This window comes from Brienomyrus brachyistius, chromosome 1 (assembly GCF_023856365.1).
Source record: "Brienomyrus brachyistius isolate T26 chromosome 1, BBRACH_0.4, whole genome shotgun sequence".
NCBI lineage: Eukaryota > Metazoa > Chordata > Actinopteri > Osteoglossiformes > Mormyridae > Brienomyrus > Brienomyrus brachyistius.
Window position 1 is genome coordinate 54,596,625 of NC_064533.1, and position 19,322 is coordinate 54,615,946.

Below are 19,322 nucleotides of genomic sequence, written 5' to 3' on the forward strand. Positions count from 1 at the left end.
ATGAAGGAAGGGGGCTTGGAACACCTGGCAGGTTTTCCAAAGCAGCATCAGGCTCTGCCTTTTTTTCCAATCACTGCCTCAGAGGAGTGGGCGCACCCACCTGGACAGGTGAATTTCCACATGCCAAAGCAACAGTTGGGTCACAGTGTTTGATGCAGCTGTGTCAAGGTCATAAAGCCCAACCAAGGTGGGTGGTGTAGCAGATACTAAATTAGCACCACAGAGGCTACAAGGGGATTTTGATCTAATTAGTGACTGGGCTGATACCTGGCAGATGAAATTTAACATAGATAAATGTAAGGTAATCTGCAGGGAGCAAAAATATAAAGTGCAGATATTTTATGGCTTCCACTGAAATAAAGGTAGCTGATTATGAGAAAGACCTCGGTATGTATGTTTATGCTTCCATGTCCCACTCTCACCAGTGTGGGGAAGCAATTAAAAGGCCAATAGGATGTTGGGTTACATCTCTAGGTGTGTGGAGTTTAAGTCAAGGGAGGTGATGCTACGATTATATAATTCCTTGGTAAGATCCCACCTAGAATACTGTGTGCAGGTTTGGTCACCATACCTTAAGTAGGACATTGCTGCCTTGGAAAGGGTGCAACGTAGGGCGACGAGAATGATTCCTGGTCTTAGAGGAATGTCTTATGAGGAGAGGTTATCTGAACTGAATCTGTTCAGCCTCGCACAAAGGAGGTTAAAGAGAGACATGATCCAGGTATATAAGACTCTAACAAGTCTCAATGCTGTTCAGCCAAATGGTTACTTTAATATTAGTTTTAATACTAGAACTGGTGGCCATAAGTCGAAATTAGCGGGAGAACATTGTAAAATGAATTTGAGGAAGCACTTCTTTACACAGCGTGTAGTTAGAGTATGGAATAGTCTTCCTGCTAGTGTAGTGCAAGCTAAAACCCTGGGTTACTTTAAATCAGAGCTAGATAAGATTTTAACAACTCTGAGCTATTAGTTAAGTTCTCCCCAAAGGAGCTGGATGGGCCGAATGGCCTCCGCACATTTGTAAATTTCTTATGTTCTTATTTTTATAAGTAAAGAAATTACACACTAACATTAAGTCTCCAGTGTTTCTCAGGGATTCACATTCTCAATCTATCATTCAGAATCTGAAGATGATGGTTCAGACATGCAAGAACAAGTCGAGTGCTGAACAACAGCCAAAGTGACTTCAGTCAAAATTTGCAAAAAATGGGTACACACCTGTGTAAAATATATATATTTTTTGCAAACTCCAGCCTGGCTCTTCCATTCTTCTCATTGATGATCTTCCATTCTTTTTGGGTCTTCAGTCGTGCTTTTAGGCTCTTGTTGTCACGCCCAGCCTGTCCAATCCTCGTGTGTGTCACGCCCCCTCATCATCTATGTGTGCTTCCCCGATTGTGCTCTACTGTTCCCTGTTATTTCAGCTTATCTCATGTATATCAGTCCACGTCTTCCTCTGTTGGTTGTCCGTCATTGATGTGATGCGTGTCACTGTCTGCCCTGTTTCCCCAAATAAACCTTTGTTTCCCGCAGTCGAGCCTGCCTGCCTCATCCTTCCCTACATCCTGCCTGCTCGTCCATCCGCGGACGTAACACTTGTTATGAATTGTCCTAGCAGTGCACTTCTCACCTGCACTTAATATTTCCCGTCCTTTTTGAAGGTCACTTGAGGTCATCCTCTGATTTATATGGCACTGCTGGATAAGTTGATGGTCATCTTTGGCATTAGAAAGTTGCTTGTGCCTTCTACCTGCCTGGATTTTGGTTAGAGACTCCTGCTTTACCTTGTTCTTTTGTACTGCTATCTTACAAATTTTGAGTCTGGAAGCAGCGTGCCTGGCAGTGTAGCCTCCTGCCAGCAGAACCAGGATTAAACTTGTATTTAAAAATGCAGATTTTAAAATAATATATAGTGTTGTCTTTATTTTTTTTTGCTTGTGTAACTGTGCTCATGGAGGTTCTTCAGTAGCATGAATTACACATGGCTTTCACAACTGTTTTCACAGGAAGCAGAGGTCTCTGACCTCATAGATGGAGCAGAGGTGGTAGTGTCCTGCCACACATGCAGAGGCAGATGTCACAGTGGTGACAGCGTACAAGTGACATGCTCATCTTCATCTTCTTTCTCATCATGAAAGGTAAGTGGTCCAGCATTAACATTTTCATTTGAGATTAATTCATCATTGCATTCAAGGTCAGATGTTAGGAAGTGAGTGTGTCTGACCGCTGCTTTGGTTTCTGGATCAGCATCTTGCTGTGCATTTAGTTTCAGGGGCTTTCCATATTTCTGGACCGAAAGAGGTCCGAATCTCGGTGGGCGGCACCGTGCAGATCGCCTGTCCCTACCACAGCTTTTATCAGGACAACGTGAAATACTGGTGCAGAGGATATTACTGGAATTACTGCAGTGTTCTGCAGCGCTCCAGACCAACACCTCCCCAGGATGGGGATCTTCTGGTATCGGACAATAAACAGATTCACATGTTCACGGTGACCATGAGGAGGGTACAGGAGCAGGACAGCGGTCGGTACTGGTGCGCCATCCAGCGTGTCAGCAAACACGTCAAGGTCCCAATCGAATTGATCATCATGCCGGGTGAGTGACAATTTCAAATAAATGTAAGCATAGCCTGCTTTCCATGCTCAGGACCCCGGGTGGAATGTTGCTTTTTAGAAATGAAAACTGAGAGGGTGACGATGACATCACCGTCCCTCATCACGACCCCTGAGCTCCTCTCCACCACGGTGACCTCCACACCTCCAAGCACCGTGACCCCCATGTCACCAACCAGTGGTCATGTCACAGTTGATGGCAGCACAGAGTGGTAAAAAACATATTTTTTATGACATGTGGACCATTCCCAGATCCTGTGTGGTTTCACCACGGTACAGTAATGTTACCTCCATCATAAGGGAGACTGGGGAAAATTGTTGAGTTTTTGTGTTTAATTTTTATAAAATGTAGAGAAATTACATGAAACACATGAAAGAGCTTTTCCTTTCGAAGTAAAGGTGAATTAGTTTACTAAACATGAAGGCACATTTCCTAGATCAGAGCCCTGGGATGCTACCATGGGAGGGTGAAATTTATTATACAAAGTTGGTTGAGGCTCCATTTTGGCGGAGACTCCTGCCCTTCAGCCCAGGTAAACCTGTGCATTAAAGCATCCCTGTATTTGGGGGAATCTAAGTTATGTAGGAAGAACAGTGTAAATATACCCATTCAACGATTGCCCCTGGTCTCCTTAATTTTGGGTTTTTTTAGGACTGAAGATGTTCAGGAGTTGGTATGGACAGTGTGGAGCATTTCACACTGGGTGCTGTTTGCAGCTCTGGCTCTCACTCCAGTGGCTGTGAAATTGTGAGTGATGAACTTCCACTCATTCTCCCATGTCTTACAAATTAAAAAAGTCACCACCACTGGTTAAATTTTCCGTTTGCCCCTAAACATCTACTGCATCTGCTTTCATGCTCATTTTTTTAATCTTCACAAACCATGTTGCTTTTTGCATAGGTGTTTCGTGAGGAGAACAAACATTAATAACTATGCAGGACACAAACTTCACGACCAAGGGACACTTGGAATGCAAGTCATGGACCCAACCTGGATAGCTCTGCGAACATTTCCAGAAGTTCAGCCGACCCATAACTACCACAAGACTCTGCCAGTGCCAAAATCATAGCTGAGACACTTTAGAACATATGAATGTCTGCTTTCCAATTGTTTGACATCACTGTTTAATCGTATAGAGTTTGTCCAGCATATTTAAAGGCTGATATTGATGCAGTCAGAATGCAAATATAGTGCAAACAAGAGGTTCAGATACTGTGCAGCTAAGCATTAGATTATTTGAGGTACTGATCTAACCTTTTATTTAACGTAGTGTGATTGTTGTTGCCAGACGTGGTGGTTCCAGCATCTCAGAAATAGCCACCCTTCTGTGCATTTGACACACTACAGTGTCTTGAGCAGTGGTTCTCAACCTTTTTGCACTGCAACCAAATTTTTATTTCATGCCCCTATATCTAGTATAGATCTAAATTAACTCTATGATCAAGCGCGCAGTGCACTCTGCAATTTACATCAATCAATGCCTATTGCACAAATCTGATTGGATGTGGTAGTAAATTTAAAATTAACCATCTGTGGTTTGGCTTCTTGGATTGGTTGAGTGTTCACCAGTTTTGTGCTAAGCATTTGCACACCTAATTACCATTCAGACATTATTCGCTTTTTATATTGAAATGTATATTATGATTTATAACACATACCGGTTCTGAATGTAACATGTGTTTTAAAATAAATATGAGGAAAGCCAGAGGTAGGGACTTGAGTCACTGGCTCGTCACTAAAGATACACATTTGATGACTTGTGACTCAATTTGGCAAAACTGATGGAAAGACTTGGACTCGACTTGGACCCTGTGACTTGAGAAGACTTATAGTCCCCCTCTGTAAAGTGTAAAATGTTAGTTTAAAAATGCAAATTTTATAATTTCAATGTATATTCTCTGCTGTTTGCATTTTCAATTGACTGAATGCAAGGTCTCCTGAGATAGTTTCCTAGTTGGAAAGATGCATCACTCTATGCATATACATGGGTGTAAAAACTGTATGAGGACAACCATGAGTGGATACTCTCATTTCAGCTTAATGGGCAACCAAACATGCCTGAACATGCCTGGGCCTGTGACCTTCTATTCCGAGTCAGAGCAACATAGCCTAGATAACAACTGATGATCTCAATATAACAACTGGTGTTCTGTGCATTGTGCACATCGATACTAATCATTTTTTTTACCCCCCCCTCCCCCAACCACTGCATGGAAACAGGAAGCAAACATAACTTCTGTTAAATGTTATCATACTTCCTGCAGCGCAGCGACAGAGACAACTCGCCAGTTTCAGTTTCTGGTATGAATAAATATTTTACACAAGAAATTCCACAGACCCTCCCCCAGGTATAAAAATAAACACAGTGTCTGCTGTGAACACAAATCTGGGTGTTCAGGTTTATAAGAAAAAAGTAAGCTCAATGCCATTCTATCCCGCTATCATTTATCAGTTTAATTATTCCTTCACTCACTCGAAGGGTCTTTCCTCATTCATTAAGACCCTGTGGGCCTGCTCTCATCGCCTGATATTCCCGACTAGGTCAAGCTCACTGAGAAAACGCTGCAGGTTCATGATGGCTTCGCTTGATGTTGTGGTGAAGTCGCTGAGCACTTTGCTAAGTGTTCGGTTACATTCCTGTTCGGGGAGGAGGGGTTATGTTATGTTAGCACAGAGGGTCCCAGTAAAGTCAAGTGGGAACGTATGGCCAAGAACTGATGCTGTAATAGTTCTGGGGAAACATGCTCGGAGGGAAATGAGAGAAGCAGGAGGCATAGCAAACACCCTAAAACAGAAGGGGAATATGAGCTCCTCTGGGGGGCACTGATTATTTCAGCACGATCCTGCGTTATCAGGATGCACACCAGTGTGACTCAGCCCCTGTCTACCCATTTTAGCCAGAGGAAAAATCAAACATATTCACGTAAGAAAACCAACACTTTTGTCATGAAATAAATATGTTTGGCTTTGAGTTTCTGTTTTCTCCACTCAGGAAAAGTTTGCATGCTCCTTGCTCATGACATTTCCAAAGTCTGCGTGAAATCAACGTTATTTACGCTGCATCATTTGCAGTGGATATGAGACTTCACTCAGAAGGACAGGATCCCTCTCCAGATCCGCAGGCCCAGCCTGCTAATCCTCCCGCAAAATGAGTACAGAAGATTCTTCTATTCTTCAAGGAAATGAGTTTGCAGATTTACATAATAACCACTGTATTCCCATATTCCTGATCCTCTCTTCCGCTTTTAACCCCAAGGCAAAGGAGATGCCAAGATGGTTGCCTCACGTGGGATGAGCCTCCTCGAGATGATTCAATGTGCTCTGAAAGTTCGAGATAAAGAGAGTGCCTGAGCCACTAATGCCTTCATTTCTAAGAATATCTAGCGGAGAAAATAGCCTTTTGTGTCTTTGAATGACTCCGTGGCAACATGGGGATTGTGTAGGAAAATCAAAAATACAAGGGGGTCACGTCGCCTTAAAAATGTCGAACGAGCACTAATGCGCCCTTAATGCATCTCGAACAGCACCCCCTATGACCACAGCCTTCCAGCTGCAAGTTTGAAGCACGTTTCTGCTTCTGCCGATGTTGTCATGGCGAACAATAGGGCCTGATTAAGTTCAGAATCAGCACAGTTGCATTTATGGAGCATTTGGCAGGTCTAATGGTGAGTTGGCAAAAAGAGGACTGACTCCCAGATACTGGAAATGTCACAGAAGTAGAAGATGGGGAAAAGCGGGAGGAAGGAATGGGGACTCCTGATCAGAGAGATCTGAGTAGATCCATTTCTGTGTGGTATTCCTTGGTCCCAAGGCAGCAACGTACATAAAGTGCACATAATCAAACATACAGTGCAAAACAAGACAAAGCGCAAGGTACATGTGAATTTGAATATGTCAGGGGAATCTGGATGGGCTGTTACAAAGCAAAGTAAGCACAGGGACCACCTTTACATGAAAAATACCAACATGTACCAGGGTGTATTCTGCCTCACGGAATCTGAAATCACAGACTTTGTTCTATAAAAATTCTGCATCTGTTTTTCCCTCATCTGTCTCTGAGGACACGGTGAACATCTGTCACGGAGGACATGTCAGGCATCTATCACAGTGGATGTGGCATCTTTATACCAGGCAAGTTGAGTGAGTGCCCTGCATACTGTAGGTGCACAATGCAGGGGGTGCTCTGCATGAGCACGTACTGCAGGGGGGCTCTCCATAGTTACACACTGCACAGAGATCTCTGCATAAGAACACACTGCAGGGGCCGCTTTGCATACATGCATATTACAGGGAGAGCTCTGCATAGATGCACACTGCAGGGGGCACTCTGCATAGGTACACACTACAGGGACAGCTCTGCATAGGTATACACTGCAGGGGGTGCTCTGCATACATACACACTACAGAGAGAGCTCTGCATAGGTACACACTACAGGGAGAGCTCTGTATAGGTACACACTACAGGGAGAGCTCTGCATAGGTACACACTGCAGGGGACGCTCTGCATAGGTACACACTACAGGGAGAGCTCTGCATAGGTACACACTGCAGGGGGTGCTCTCCATAGGTACACACTACAGGGAGAGCTCTGCATAGGTACACACTACAGGGAGAGCTCTGCATAGGTACACACTGCAGGGGGTGCTCTCCATAGGTACACACTACAGGGAGAGCTCTGCATAGGTACACACTACAGGGAGAGCTCTGCATAGGTACACACTACAGGGAGAGCTCTGCATAGGTACACACTGCAGGCGGCACTCTCCATAGGTACACACTACAGGGAGAGCTCTGCATAGGTACACACTGCAGGCGGCACTCTCCATAGGTACACACTACAGGGAGAGCTCTCCATAGGTACACACTACAGGGGGCACTCTGCATAGATGCACACTGCAGGGGGCACTCTGCATAGGTACACACTACAGGGACAGCTCTGCATAGGTATACACTGCAGGGGGTGCTCTGCATACATACACACTACAGAGAGAGCTCTGCATAGGTACACACTACAGGGAGAGCTCTGCATAGGTACACACTACAGGGAGAGCTCTGCATAGGTACACACTGCAGGGGGCGCTCTCCATAGGTACACACTACAGGGAGAACTCTGCATAAGTACACACTACAGAGAGAGCCCTGCATAGGTATACACTGCAGGGGGCAGTCTCCATAGGTACACACTCCAGGGAGAGCTCTGCATAGATACACACTGCAGGGGGCACTCTCCATAGGTACACACTACAGGGAGAGCTCTGCATAGGTACACATTACAGGGAGAGCTCTGCATAGGTACACACTGCAGGCGGCACTCTCCATAGGTACACACTACAGGGAGAGCTCTGCATAGGTACACACTGCAGGCGGCACTCTCCATAGGTACACACTACAGGGAGAGCTCTCCATAGGTACACACTACAGGGGGCACTCTGCATAGATGCACACTGCAGGGGGCACTCTGCATAGGTACACACTACAGGGAGATCTCTGCATAGGTACACACTGCAGGCGGCACACTCCATAGGTACACACTACAGGGAGAGCTCTGCATAGGTACACACTGCAGGCGGCACTCTCCATAGGTACACACTACAGGGAGAGCTCTGCATAGGTACACACTGCAGGCGGCACTCTGCATAGGTACACACTACAGGCGGCACTCTCCATAGGTACACACTGCAGGCGGCACACTCCATAGGTACACACTGCAGGCGGCACACTCCATAGATACACACTACAGGGAGAGCTCTGCATAGGTACACACTGCAGGCGGCACTCTCCATAGGTACACACTACAGGGAGAGCTCTCCATAGGTACACACTACAGGGAGAGCTCTCCATAGGTACACACTACAGGGAGAGCTCTCCATAGGTACACACTACAGGGGGCAATCTCCAAAATTACAGACTGCAGGGGGTGCTCTACAAAGGCACACCTTTCTAAACAGCCCTCACATAAATCCAAGGCAGCTCTTTCAGAATTAATAAAATTATTAAATTTCCATACAGATATAGACTCGCTGCTCCTCTGACATCTATCATAATATTTTGTCGGGAAAGTGAGATATCTTCAGACTTTTAAGTTGGTGTTATTAAGTTTTTTTATTTTTTTTTTTATTTATTTTTTTTGCATATTATCTCTCTGGAATTATCCAAAGACAAGACCATAAATCTTGGTGAAGTTATTAAAATTTGAGCTTATCTTCAAATTTCTGAGATTACTTCACGATAGTAGCTTTTCACTCAAAATGAGAATAGGATGAGCTTTTCTTTTTTGTCCCTGTACATCATACAGAATTCTATTTTTTAGATATAAAACAGTATTTAATTGACAAGTGACTCACGATAAACAGATACAGAGCATGTCTGGAAGGTCTCTAACAATGCATGGTCGTCCTGGAAGTGAGACTGTATTTTAGGATTTTTCTTTTTTTAACTCCCCTTAAGAATGACATCAAAAGGACAAGGAATCTTTCCTAGAAGTCTTGTTAAAAGGCATCATTTCTTTACACTTTATTTTGTTTTCATACCGTGTGAAAAAAAGTGACACTGCAGTACATCCTGAGGCAAATTGGTCTGTGCAGAGAAACATACAGCTGAGCGATGGTAAGAGTGGGCCGGGGGCAGAAAGATCCCTGTCCATTCAGCGTACGTTACTGTCACTCTGTTCATATCGGCGGACTGAACTGTATCAGAACCCTTGAGAACTCGAATAAACAAATATTTTTACTAATGACAATAGGAGTGAACGATGCCAGATTGGGAGGGTAGTAACATAATCAACAGGGAAAAAGGCCAAAGCATGAGTATCAGCGAGCGCTTGAATGCAGTACACTTTTTATTCTACAAAGTGCTTTTTAGCTTGCAGAGCATGCTGGGTATTCTGCCTGCTAAAGATGGTGATTTCTCAAGACAAGATTTGACACAGGTAAAAATACAAACTGCCCATCAACGCATGTCACCAGGGAGGTGGCCAGACTGTCACTCACTGGGTGTGTCACATGTAATTATGTCACAGAGGAGCAAGTGGACAGCCAATCAGAGCAAGGGAGCTGCAGAGAATTCTGGGGATTCTGCCTATGCCCACATCATGCCTGGGCACCTTCCTGTCCATAGTCATGTGTACATGATGACCATTTGCTCAGGGAAATTTTGATGGGTGCAGACAGGTAAAAACATCCATCCGTCACACGCTATGCACAATTCATCTAACTGCATATTTTGTGCTGTGTGAAGAACCCAGAGTCCTGAAAGGACAGGCATTCGACAAGGGGAGAACATATAATATGTTCACAGGCAGCAGGGGCAGGCTTCGAACCCCCAACCCTGGAGGTGTGAGGTAAAAGTGTTTGGCAAAATCATACGCAGAAAACTTCTTTACCTTGTCAGGGATTCAGAAAAACATATGAGTATTTATAATGATGACATTAATCCCCAGGACATACCCAGGGGGCGGATTAATGCCTACCCATCCCAGGCAATAGCCAAGCACCCCTCAAACAGCAGGACCCTACCCCAACTTTGCAAAAATGGAATGGTTAGCAACATCTGAGTGTCCATGCAGATATCAGCCTAGGGCCCCTAGATAAGTTAACCTGCCTGGGAAAAATCCTGGGAAATATCCCAGCCTTGTCAGATATCCCACTTGAGATTCATTATTCCACACAGCGGGCGGCCTGTGTATCATGAAGTTGAATCTTTGGCTTAGCAAGATTGCTTGTCGGATTAAAGGTAGTCAGGATTGAATGTATGTGAACGACGATAAATTCATTCATCCATTTAAACTGGGATACCTTAAATTTGACAAGCTATCTAGATAGCCAACCTATCTTGCTTCATGATACAGGGTCTTTGTTGTTTCCGGTGACTAACTTCATGTTTGTATGAGGCCAGCTGTGTAGCTTGTCAGACACCTGGCATTTAGAGATCATCACCAGGGAGGGAATAACCACCTGCTGAGACACACATAACATGTGTGAATAAACCAGGCGGTATGGTGAGGCCTGGGGTGGGGGTGGAGGGAGCAGGTCTGTTCCATAATGAGGTGGAGAGATCTTCCCATGTCACTTCCTCAGGAGGCACCGAGACTTCATGATTCATCAGGCAGAAGAAGCCGCACAAAAATACTTCAGATGGATCCTGGGAGTTGGAGTGATGCTATCAACCTGACACCCATGATAAAAACTGATCACGCTAGGGTATGTCATATCTTTTATTTTTCTGTGATCAATAACTAGTAATATCCAGCAAGGGTTTGTAATTTGATGTAGACAGCTATGGGATTATCCCAGAAGATGCTAGAGTGGACCTCATCTTACGGTATATCATGCAAGCAAGAGGCTGGGAACCATGAACCGGTCTCAAAATGAATACAATTTTTTTATCTATATCAAACTTCCCAAACAGTTTGAAGCCCAAAGGCTACTGTATATGGGCTGGGACTTGTATCCAAAAGGTTGAGGCCTAAGTCCAATGCAGCAGCTAGATGTTGTAATTTTGAGCAAAATTTACACTTTGCCTGGGGTAAAGGAGCCAGCACCAAAAGCATGAAATCAATGTTGTCAATTAACAGCATTTAAAATGCAATGTATGTCCTTGGTTTGGCCCTGTGCCACTGGCTCCTGGCAGCCTTTCCACTGGGGCCCATCTCAACTGAGGCATTTTAATGTCCTGCACCCTCTAAGAAAGGGGAGATGGCTACATTTTCATCGGCCATACAAACGACCTCGTTTAAGCTGACAAGATCGATTGGGGTTAAATTAATCACTTCACAATATAACTACCTCCTTTGAGGATTGAGTAGCATTAAGGAAGGCAAACATGAATGACTGTGAATTTAGAAACTATCTGAGAAATTTAAACAATTAATGCAATGCAAATGATGAGAAAGCAAGTGCGGTAGATCCTTATTAAGACCTGATTAAAACTGATGATTATGATTAAGCATAAGTGTACCACGTCAGCACCCAGCTGCCGTGCTAAACATCCATTCTAGGAAGCTGGTATCTGCATAACAGAGAGTAAAAGGAAGGAAATACGGGCCAATACTGGGGTAGTTTGCTCACAGTCTGGTATTTAAAATAATAAATGCAGAAGCCAAGCAAAACATGCAGCACAAGAAAGACAAGGCCATGGATGGGACAGAGCTGAAAGCAAGCTGAAAGACATAAAGAGTTTCGATCGCAGCTAATTCAGAGCTACAGGATCGGAGGCGTGAAGGGATCGAAGGGACAAGCATGACTGCACTCGCTTCTGCGAGATTAAATGGTATCAGCCATGGCTGCACCCCGCACAGCCGAGCTTCAGGAACAAAAATCATAAAAACAATGAATTACGATAATTTAATAAATCGCCATTATTGACTTTCCAAGCCTGTCAATAGCCTGTCAGTCCCCAGTCCCGACTGCTTGTTCAAACAAAGCAAAAATATTGATACTTTTAACTTTTTCTTCCTGGCTAGCTTGACACAATGGTGCACATTTGATTCAGAGCCATTAGCATGCTTTTCAGAAGCCAAATTGCAGGGGATTGCAGATGAAAAATAGGCAAACAGTAATTTGATTCCACTACTGGTAATAACAGGGTGTTGTGAAAAAGGTCATGCTTCTTAATCCCTTCTAGAAGACAAGACTTTACCCAGAATGCATCTCAGTACAGCGGCAACACAGAAGGATACGTTCATGATTCCTCTTCTACCACCTAAGCATCGCCGTCTCACCTACATTTCCGCTCCTTTAGTTGATCCAAAGAGGAAAACATTTTCCATCAAATTGCCTCATTATCTATTAATATGTCTGCTTCTGCTCTGGCCGAATTTCACTTTTGAAGTTATCTCTTTCAAAGGAACCCTCTCCCATTTCATCACACGTGCTCTGTGACCTCTAACTATTTACTTGACACAACTCTGCTCAAAAACACACCAGTGATTCATTTCTCCTTTTCAAAATCGCTCAATAATTGCCACATGTGATCAGTGTTTTAATCATGTTTAAAGGTTTGCTGTTTTCGTTCAACATGAAACTTTGAAGAAAAGATACCCTGGAGGCGGCGGACAGCTCATTAGTGAGGACCACTAAATTATTTAGAGTGGAGTGTCTTTTTATTGCCCTGTAATTCATCTCCATTCTAGCATGGGCTAGATCATTGAAAACTTCTTAGTTAGCCTGTACCGCATGACTAACTCTTACTTAATTGCATGTGCTGTGTTGTCAGTCACCAGCACACTTGATCTAAAAGAGATCCTGTCGAGTTGGGGCCCTCATCCCTGTGTTCTCCAAAGCCTCATCTTACCTCATCATCTGGCCTTTCACATTGTGTGTTCTGGAAGATGTGTGTTTGCGTGACATAAGATTCCAAGCATAAAAATGCAGAAAGCCGCACAATTACCAGCCGCTGTGAGGGCATTGGCTATGGGGGAAACGCTGAACATCAGAAACCGTGCGATGATCTATTAGCAGAGAGATGAGACCAGGCCCCAGCTGGTGCTCAACATGACGCAGGTGGCCTCTGCCTGATCTACTTGCTTCACTTGCTGCGTCTCTCGATTCCTGTGGATCCATGTGTCCTGGTGTGATACCTGCTGCTGTTGAGGTTAACTTTTAAGTTTGCTGACCCATTTCAACAGCAGGACTGCATTGTCCCTCTCAAGCGTAGTAGACGTGGGGTTTAAAGAAGCAAACCAGGTCATCAGCTCAGAAAAAAAGCCACAATTAGAAGCTTATCTAACACTGAGATTAGACCATGAGGTCCACTTCTAGTAGCCTTATACGATGACAAAGCAGAATGTGCTCTAAGCTTCCCATGAAGCACTTGCACCTCCCAGACAGCCCAATCCACTCTTTCTCTGAAATGATTATATTTCAAATGTATCTCTATTTAAAATATCTATTAAGCAAGTGACCTGAAGCTGATTTAATCATGGCTTTAATTTAAGCACCCAGAATATAGGTGTAGTAGATTATGCCAGTGTGTTGGCAGCAGGGACGAGTGAGGGACAGCCCTCCATCATTGACGAGGGTGGACGCAGACATCAGCGGCACCATGTTTCGATTATGTTTAATGACTCGTGAGCGGCAGGTAGCCGGATGTGACGGATGGGAGGCGTGTACGTCGTCTCGCTGCCATAATGTTTGAAGGTGCATATGAAAGTCATCAGTGAAGCTTCACAATTCCCCTCCCAGGTAATCTCAGTGATGACAGTCAGCAGAAGGACGGATCAAGCAGAGAAGCACGTCCTCGCTGCAGAATGGAGGAGAACAGCTGCTTTTTTCACAGGTTAAATCGCCTCCTGTTAGATTGGGTGTGGATTTCCTTCTTTTCCAATTGGCTATATGATTACGCTTTGATAAAATCTCACCCCTACTTATATACCTCAGAGTGCTTTGAAAATGATGTCATTTTATTGGACTTTGATGAAACACAAGCAGGCAGTGGTGGTGGGGGGAGGGGGCACAGGGGGGGCACATGGGGAGTGTGTGTAATGAACCAATCCGCTGTCCTGAACCTCGCCACTGATGCTGCCTGCTCTCTGAAGTGACTGATTTGTGCTTCGCTGTGATTATTCCCATCCATCAGGCCATGGGGTGCGGAACTGTGATTGGGGGGGGGGGGTCCCATATCTTTAAGGAACTCGTGCTCATTAATAATTAATAACTGCAGGCAGGTGTGGTTTTTGTATGAACTGGATGAAGAAGACAGTGACATCATTAACCATGAGAGGGATGTCTTTCTGTGCATACAGCAAACTGGCCATATGTTATACGAGCAGCGAAGCAGACTTACAGGCCATGTTACTGCAGCCACACCACCTGTTAGCCTGTATATGTTTAAATGGTTCCTTCTGTTGGCATGAGTCGGTTTACAGTGTGATTAAAATGCAGCGATTCCTGTTGCTTGTTATCCATTAGTGTGCCACTGCTGCTGCCTCACTCTGGCCTCTCGCTTCTTCCTGGTCCACACAACGGCAGGCTGGACTCTCCCCCTTATCTCCGCGGGGCCTGATTTCACACTCTGACAGACCCCGGAGGGACCAGCTCGCACGGAGTGTTTTAATAATGAACGGCAGCGGGAGCGTGAACGTTCGTGGGCACCTTTCAGAAATGCTTTCGACCCCAAGGACCGTCAGCGGAGTGACCTGAAATGACAGGAATGTCGGGAATCGTGAGACAGCAGCTGTGCGGTTCAGAATCTCAGGACTGGAATTGCAGGGATATTCCACAAAGAAAACTCATTTATATTATATCCCACCCCCCTTTAAACACAGGGACACATCCCCCACTGTGACAGGCATCATGTGGCAGCATGTTTGATGAGCTCTTGTTTCTGAAGCCAGTCGATGTCAATGAGACAACATCTTTGAGCCCTTTGACAAACAAGATGCTTCTCCAACATGTGGGGATTTCAGGGCTGCTGTCCTGCTTTTCTGCCTATGATGCATATCGGTATTACCAACAGAAATCTGTCTCCATAGCTGGGCTTCAAATGTCACTGCAGATTCTTTTGGAAAAACAAACCAGCACATCATTCCTAGTCTTTAAGTTGTTCCTTCCTAATCTGACAAAGACTCTTTCACAACTATAACCTTTTAGGGAGAACAGCATATATAAGCCGTATATTAAGTTCAAATACAGCTTAGACTTCAGAGAGAAAAGACACAGAGCTGTCGCCACATTTGAAGGAAGGCAACATCATTCTAAATTGTCTGCTTTCAGTAAAAAACTTCTGTTGCTCTGTAATCAGTCTCCCGCTTGTTTAATTACTTTGGAATATCAAGTGGGTAATAATTTAGCCATTAATTCAGGCAATCAGTCCATCTCTAGTTGTTTTGTTTTTCCAAATGCCAGTTCAGCTTGTTTTTAATCTAGATTTTACAGAACTTTTTTAAACAAACAACTTACCACCTGGTATATACAGAAAATGTGTTAAAAGCGGCATCAGTTCAGGATTTTACACCATACCCTGCATGATCCAGGCAGTGAAATGCGTATTAGCCTCTCGTTCACAAATCCACATTTATTCATATATTAATACATATATATAGTCAGGTGCTTTCGTTTTTCACCAGATTTGTGGAATGTATCGTACAGTACAGCTATTCTCTGACAAAAATCGTACAGTGTAAACTATGGCTTTCCATGATGACAATGCCTGGAGGATTAGCTGTAGTGATAATGATAAATACATACAGACCACTAAATCACTGAAATTGTAAACACAAACCACAATTTATGTTTGTATTATATTACATTATTATTACCGCACTCAGCAAGGGGATTGAGTGATTGAGATTTAGAAGAGTTAATATAAATTTTACAAATACCATAAAAATATAAGTTCATGTCATGGTAAATTAATACTACTATAACTGACTATGTCAAAAATCCATAAAATGTATTCCAAAGCATGCTCACAGGTGCATACACAGTTAACATACTCAGCCTGAAGGAAAATTAAATGTTTAATAAGGCCACAGAATGTATAAACCCTAATAATCCAGCCTCACCCAGAAGCGATGTTCTGCAATCTTTCTGTGCTGTTCAGGACCTTCAGGGCCCCTGTAAGGTGTACCTTGCTAAACCTCTGATCCACTGGGTGTGCTCATTACCCAGCCATGGCTTCCGGCTCATTATCCCTCTGGAACGCCCTTCTGTGCATTTGTCTCTGAAGAGATTAGCGGGAAATCAGCAATGAGTAGCATATCATCTAAGCCTGGCACTTTGAGGAACCTCCTTTTTTGAGTGAGCATTGATATAGAAGGAGAGGAGATCGATATCTTTTCTGGATATGATTGTGGGGAGAGGTTTCCATATTTAAGGCACTGCCGCCTCCCCCCGTAATGAGGGATGTTGTTCAGATTTTGGTGAATGTGCAGAATCTCAGTTGATAGATTATGTTCTCACTGAGTACGGTGTGTCATCAAGGAAATTGCATGTTTGAGTCACATGGTGAAGAACATGGCCCAGGGAGACCAACAGACAACTCAACAGGAAGCCCAGACCCGTGTGCAGAACAGGAAGACTGAGAAAATGGGAGAATGCACTCAGTCTGGTTCTGCTGGATAAAGGCGATCTAAGTGGCACGGAAGGCACTGGAATTCCACCACTGGGTGAGAGGGCGATAGAATTGCACGAAACAGAGCAGCACCATGCTACTGAGAAAAGCAGAAGGACAGCTTTGAAGGCCAGAATTTCAAAAGCAGACTACTATCAGGCATGCAGATAAATGGGGGTGAGAGAGTTACAGAAGACACATGCAACATGGCAATCTAACAAGACCATCAAATAAAATACACAATCCCATGAACATTAAACTGATATAGAAGGGACTGTCACTGTCCATTGGTATCTAATTGGTATACGTTTCCTAAATAATCTGATATGTGGTAATTACTTAACAATTTAATAATTAATTACCGGGTGCTCTGAATCATAGACCATGAATGCCCAAATTTATTTATCATCATTGTCTTTGTTCCAGCTGTATTTGAAAGAAATTGGCGAGTGTGTACATCATGATGTCATTCAAGAAAGAACATCTGGCTGCATGGCATAACCTCAGCAGGATGATGTTCTGGATGGCAGTGAGTCACCGGCATGACACTTGCTGTGCACCACTTACAGCATCACCGCCCCCACTTTTTTGCAGACTCACCTACCCGCCAAATTATACAAAGGGACCTAGCTAGGATAACTACTACTGTAGGTTAAAATTACCCCCCACCACCCCGGCAAAAGTTCTGGGGGGACCTGAGGGCGGGCCCAAAGTGACAATTTTTCATAGGGCCCAGAATTTATAGCTATGCCCTTGCATACATCTGTAAGCACATTTACACTTCATCTTTTCATTTTTCAATATATATTCTTTAGTATATATTAGAAGCATATTTTTGAGTGCAAATTGTTAGTATGGTTATTGTGATAATTGACTGAATCAACACATTGACACTGCAAAACTATTCACACTCGGACGTGCCATCATCACCCACCTTCACTCTTAGACTGGGGAGCCCTTTTCAGTCCTGGCAGGAGACCAACACGTACAGTAAGTCCCGAGAAAGTGCCGGGTGATGTGTGCTCTATCTATGTGAGCTCCAATCAACACTGAGATCTCCCCCTTCTTTATAGTAAACTTCGGGCATTACATGTAGACAGGAGACGAGCTGACCAGGCTCACCACCCCCCCAATCCCCCCCAACCCCCGGGCAATACGTTCTCAAAATTCCAATTTTGTCCGAGCAATGCTGCCTGCAGTTTCAATTGGAAAGTTTCTATAATCAATGTATCCCCTCCTCCTAAGAATTGGGGTAAGCGTTTTATACACACTGACTAACTAGGTGCAGTTCCCAAAATAATTAAACAAGTATCCTTCGGCAGTGCTTTCCCTCCCCATGAAGATACGGCAGGTGTCTCATACACTGACCAGTGGCGTACAAAACTTGAGCAACACCTTTCCCTGCCTTCAGCAAGCCCCTCCAAAACCCTGGGGAACATGGTAAGAGTCCTTGAATAGGGTAAGGATCCCAGAACAAGGATTCTTTCACATAAGTAGAAGAATCCTTTCACATAAGATAAGGATGCTCTGAAACCAGTCATTTTTGAAAAACAAGTTATATAAGTGATCAGAGTGGGAAAAAAAACATGCTTATGCACTTTAACCTTAATACAATAATATTATAGGTGAATCATGGACGACGTATCTGAATCTCGGGATGATCAGTCCATACACGATCAGAATCAATCCACACCTCAATCACCTCATATGTATGTCTGTAACAGGAGGACAATGAATAATTCTAGGCAATATAGTCGTCCGCAAATTCATCCTAATACAAAACCAAACTTATGCACTTGCTTATGTCAGTCTAGGAGTGTCTGAATTCTTAATTCTTTTTGGATTATTACAATATACAGAGTTTAGAGGGGCAGGTGAGAGGTAGGTGTTCCACCCAGTATGTTGTAGTCTCACATGGTATGCTGAAGTAATTTCTCAGCCTGATTACTGCATATCTTTGTTTCTGGATATCTGGAAATGACACTTACCTTACCTGTGAAACATCTATTTAATAAACTCATAGAGTAAATTGATGTGTCAATAATTAGGCCTGTGCAAAAAGGCATTTTTTTGGAGTTTATCAAATGAATTAATCATTCATGCAAGTCAAGAAACATTGACGCTGAGGTCAATCGACAATGTGCTTCAGGGATCATTTGGGAGTCTCTGGGATAATAAAGAAACCAGCATAGGAGGCTGAGTGGCCTTCTCATCCACCGGCACACAAGCTATAGTCAGAAGTTACTGTATTCTTTCTACAAATTACGTAGATAGATAGCAGCATAATCCAAATAATTGTACATCAACCGAAAGGTAAAAGTTTAATTGCCTATTAGCATTAATTTTAGTAACAATGAATAGGAAAGCAATGCCAGCAGCGGTATGGATACATCTAGATGTATAAATGTGTTATTAATCAGCATATGTCTAGCTATATATAAATCGGTTGTCTATCTATTATCTGCTTATTTATTCATTTATTTGTTTGCTTACTTGTCTATTTATTCAAGCATCTCGCTACAGTGCCCTCCATAATTACTGGCACCTCTATGAAATATCAGGACATATTAAATCAAAATTTGGCCACCTCTGCTAGGACACAAAAACTGGGCCGTCATTGGATCTTCCAGCCGGACAGAACATGTCCAAATTAAAT

At 43.6% G+C, this 19,322-nt stretch overlaps 1 protein-coding gene across 3 annotated transcripts; it reads left to right on the forward strand.

The window, feature by feature from the left end:
• The first annotated feature begins 1,697 nt into the window (after nucleotides 1-1,697).
• LOC125723861 (CMRF35-like molecule 5) lies at nucleotides 1,698-4,327 on the forward strand. 3 transcript variants are annotated; one of them, XM_049000718.1, is made up of 6 exons: nucleotides 1,698-1,767; nucleotides 2,010-2,141; nucleotides 2,270-2,599; nucleotides 2,678-2,828; nucleotides 3,269-3,364; nucleotides 3,518-4,327. In XM_049000718.1, the coding sequence occupies exons 2-6, from the start codon at nucleotides 2,108-2,110 to the stop codon at nucleotides 3,684-3,686; spliced, it is 780 nt and encodes a 259-aa protein (XP_048856675.1). In that variant the 5' UTR covers nucleotides 1,698-1,767; nucleotides 2,010-2,107; the 3' UTR covers nucleotides 3,687-4,327. The 3 variants fall into 3 exon arrangements, 1 of the variants encoding a protein (XP_048856675.1); XR_007387087.1 differs by lacking the exon at nucleotides 1,698-1,767 and adding an exon at nucleotides 3,054-3,149 and having other exon boundaries at nucleotides 2,056-2,141; XR_007387076.1 differs by lacking the exon at nucleotides 1,698-1,767 and having other exon boundaries at nucleotides 2,056-2,141; nucleotides 2,678-3,149.
• The last annotated feature ends 14,995 nt before the right edge of the window (nucleotides 4,328-19,322 follow it).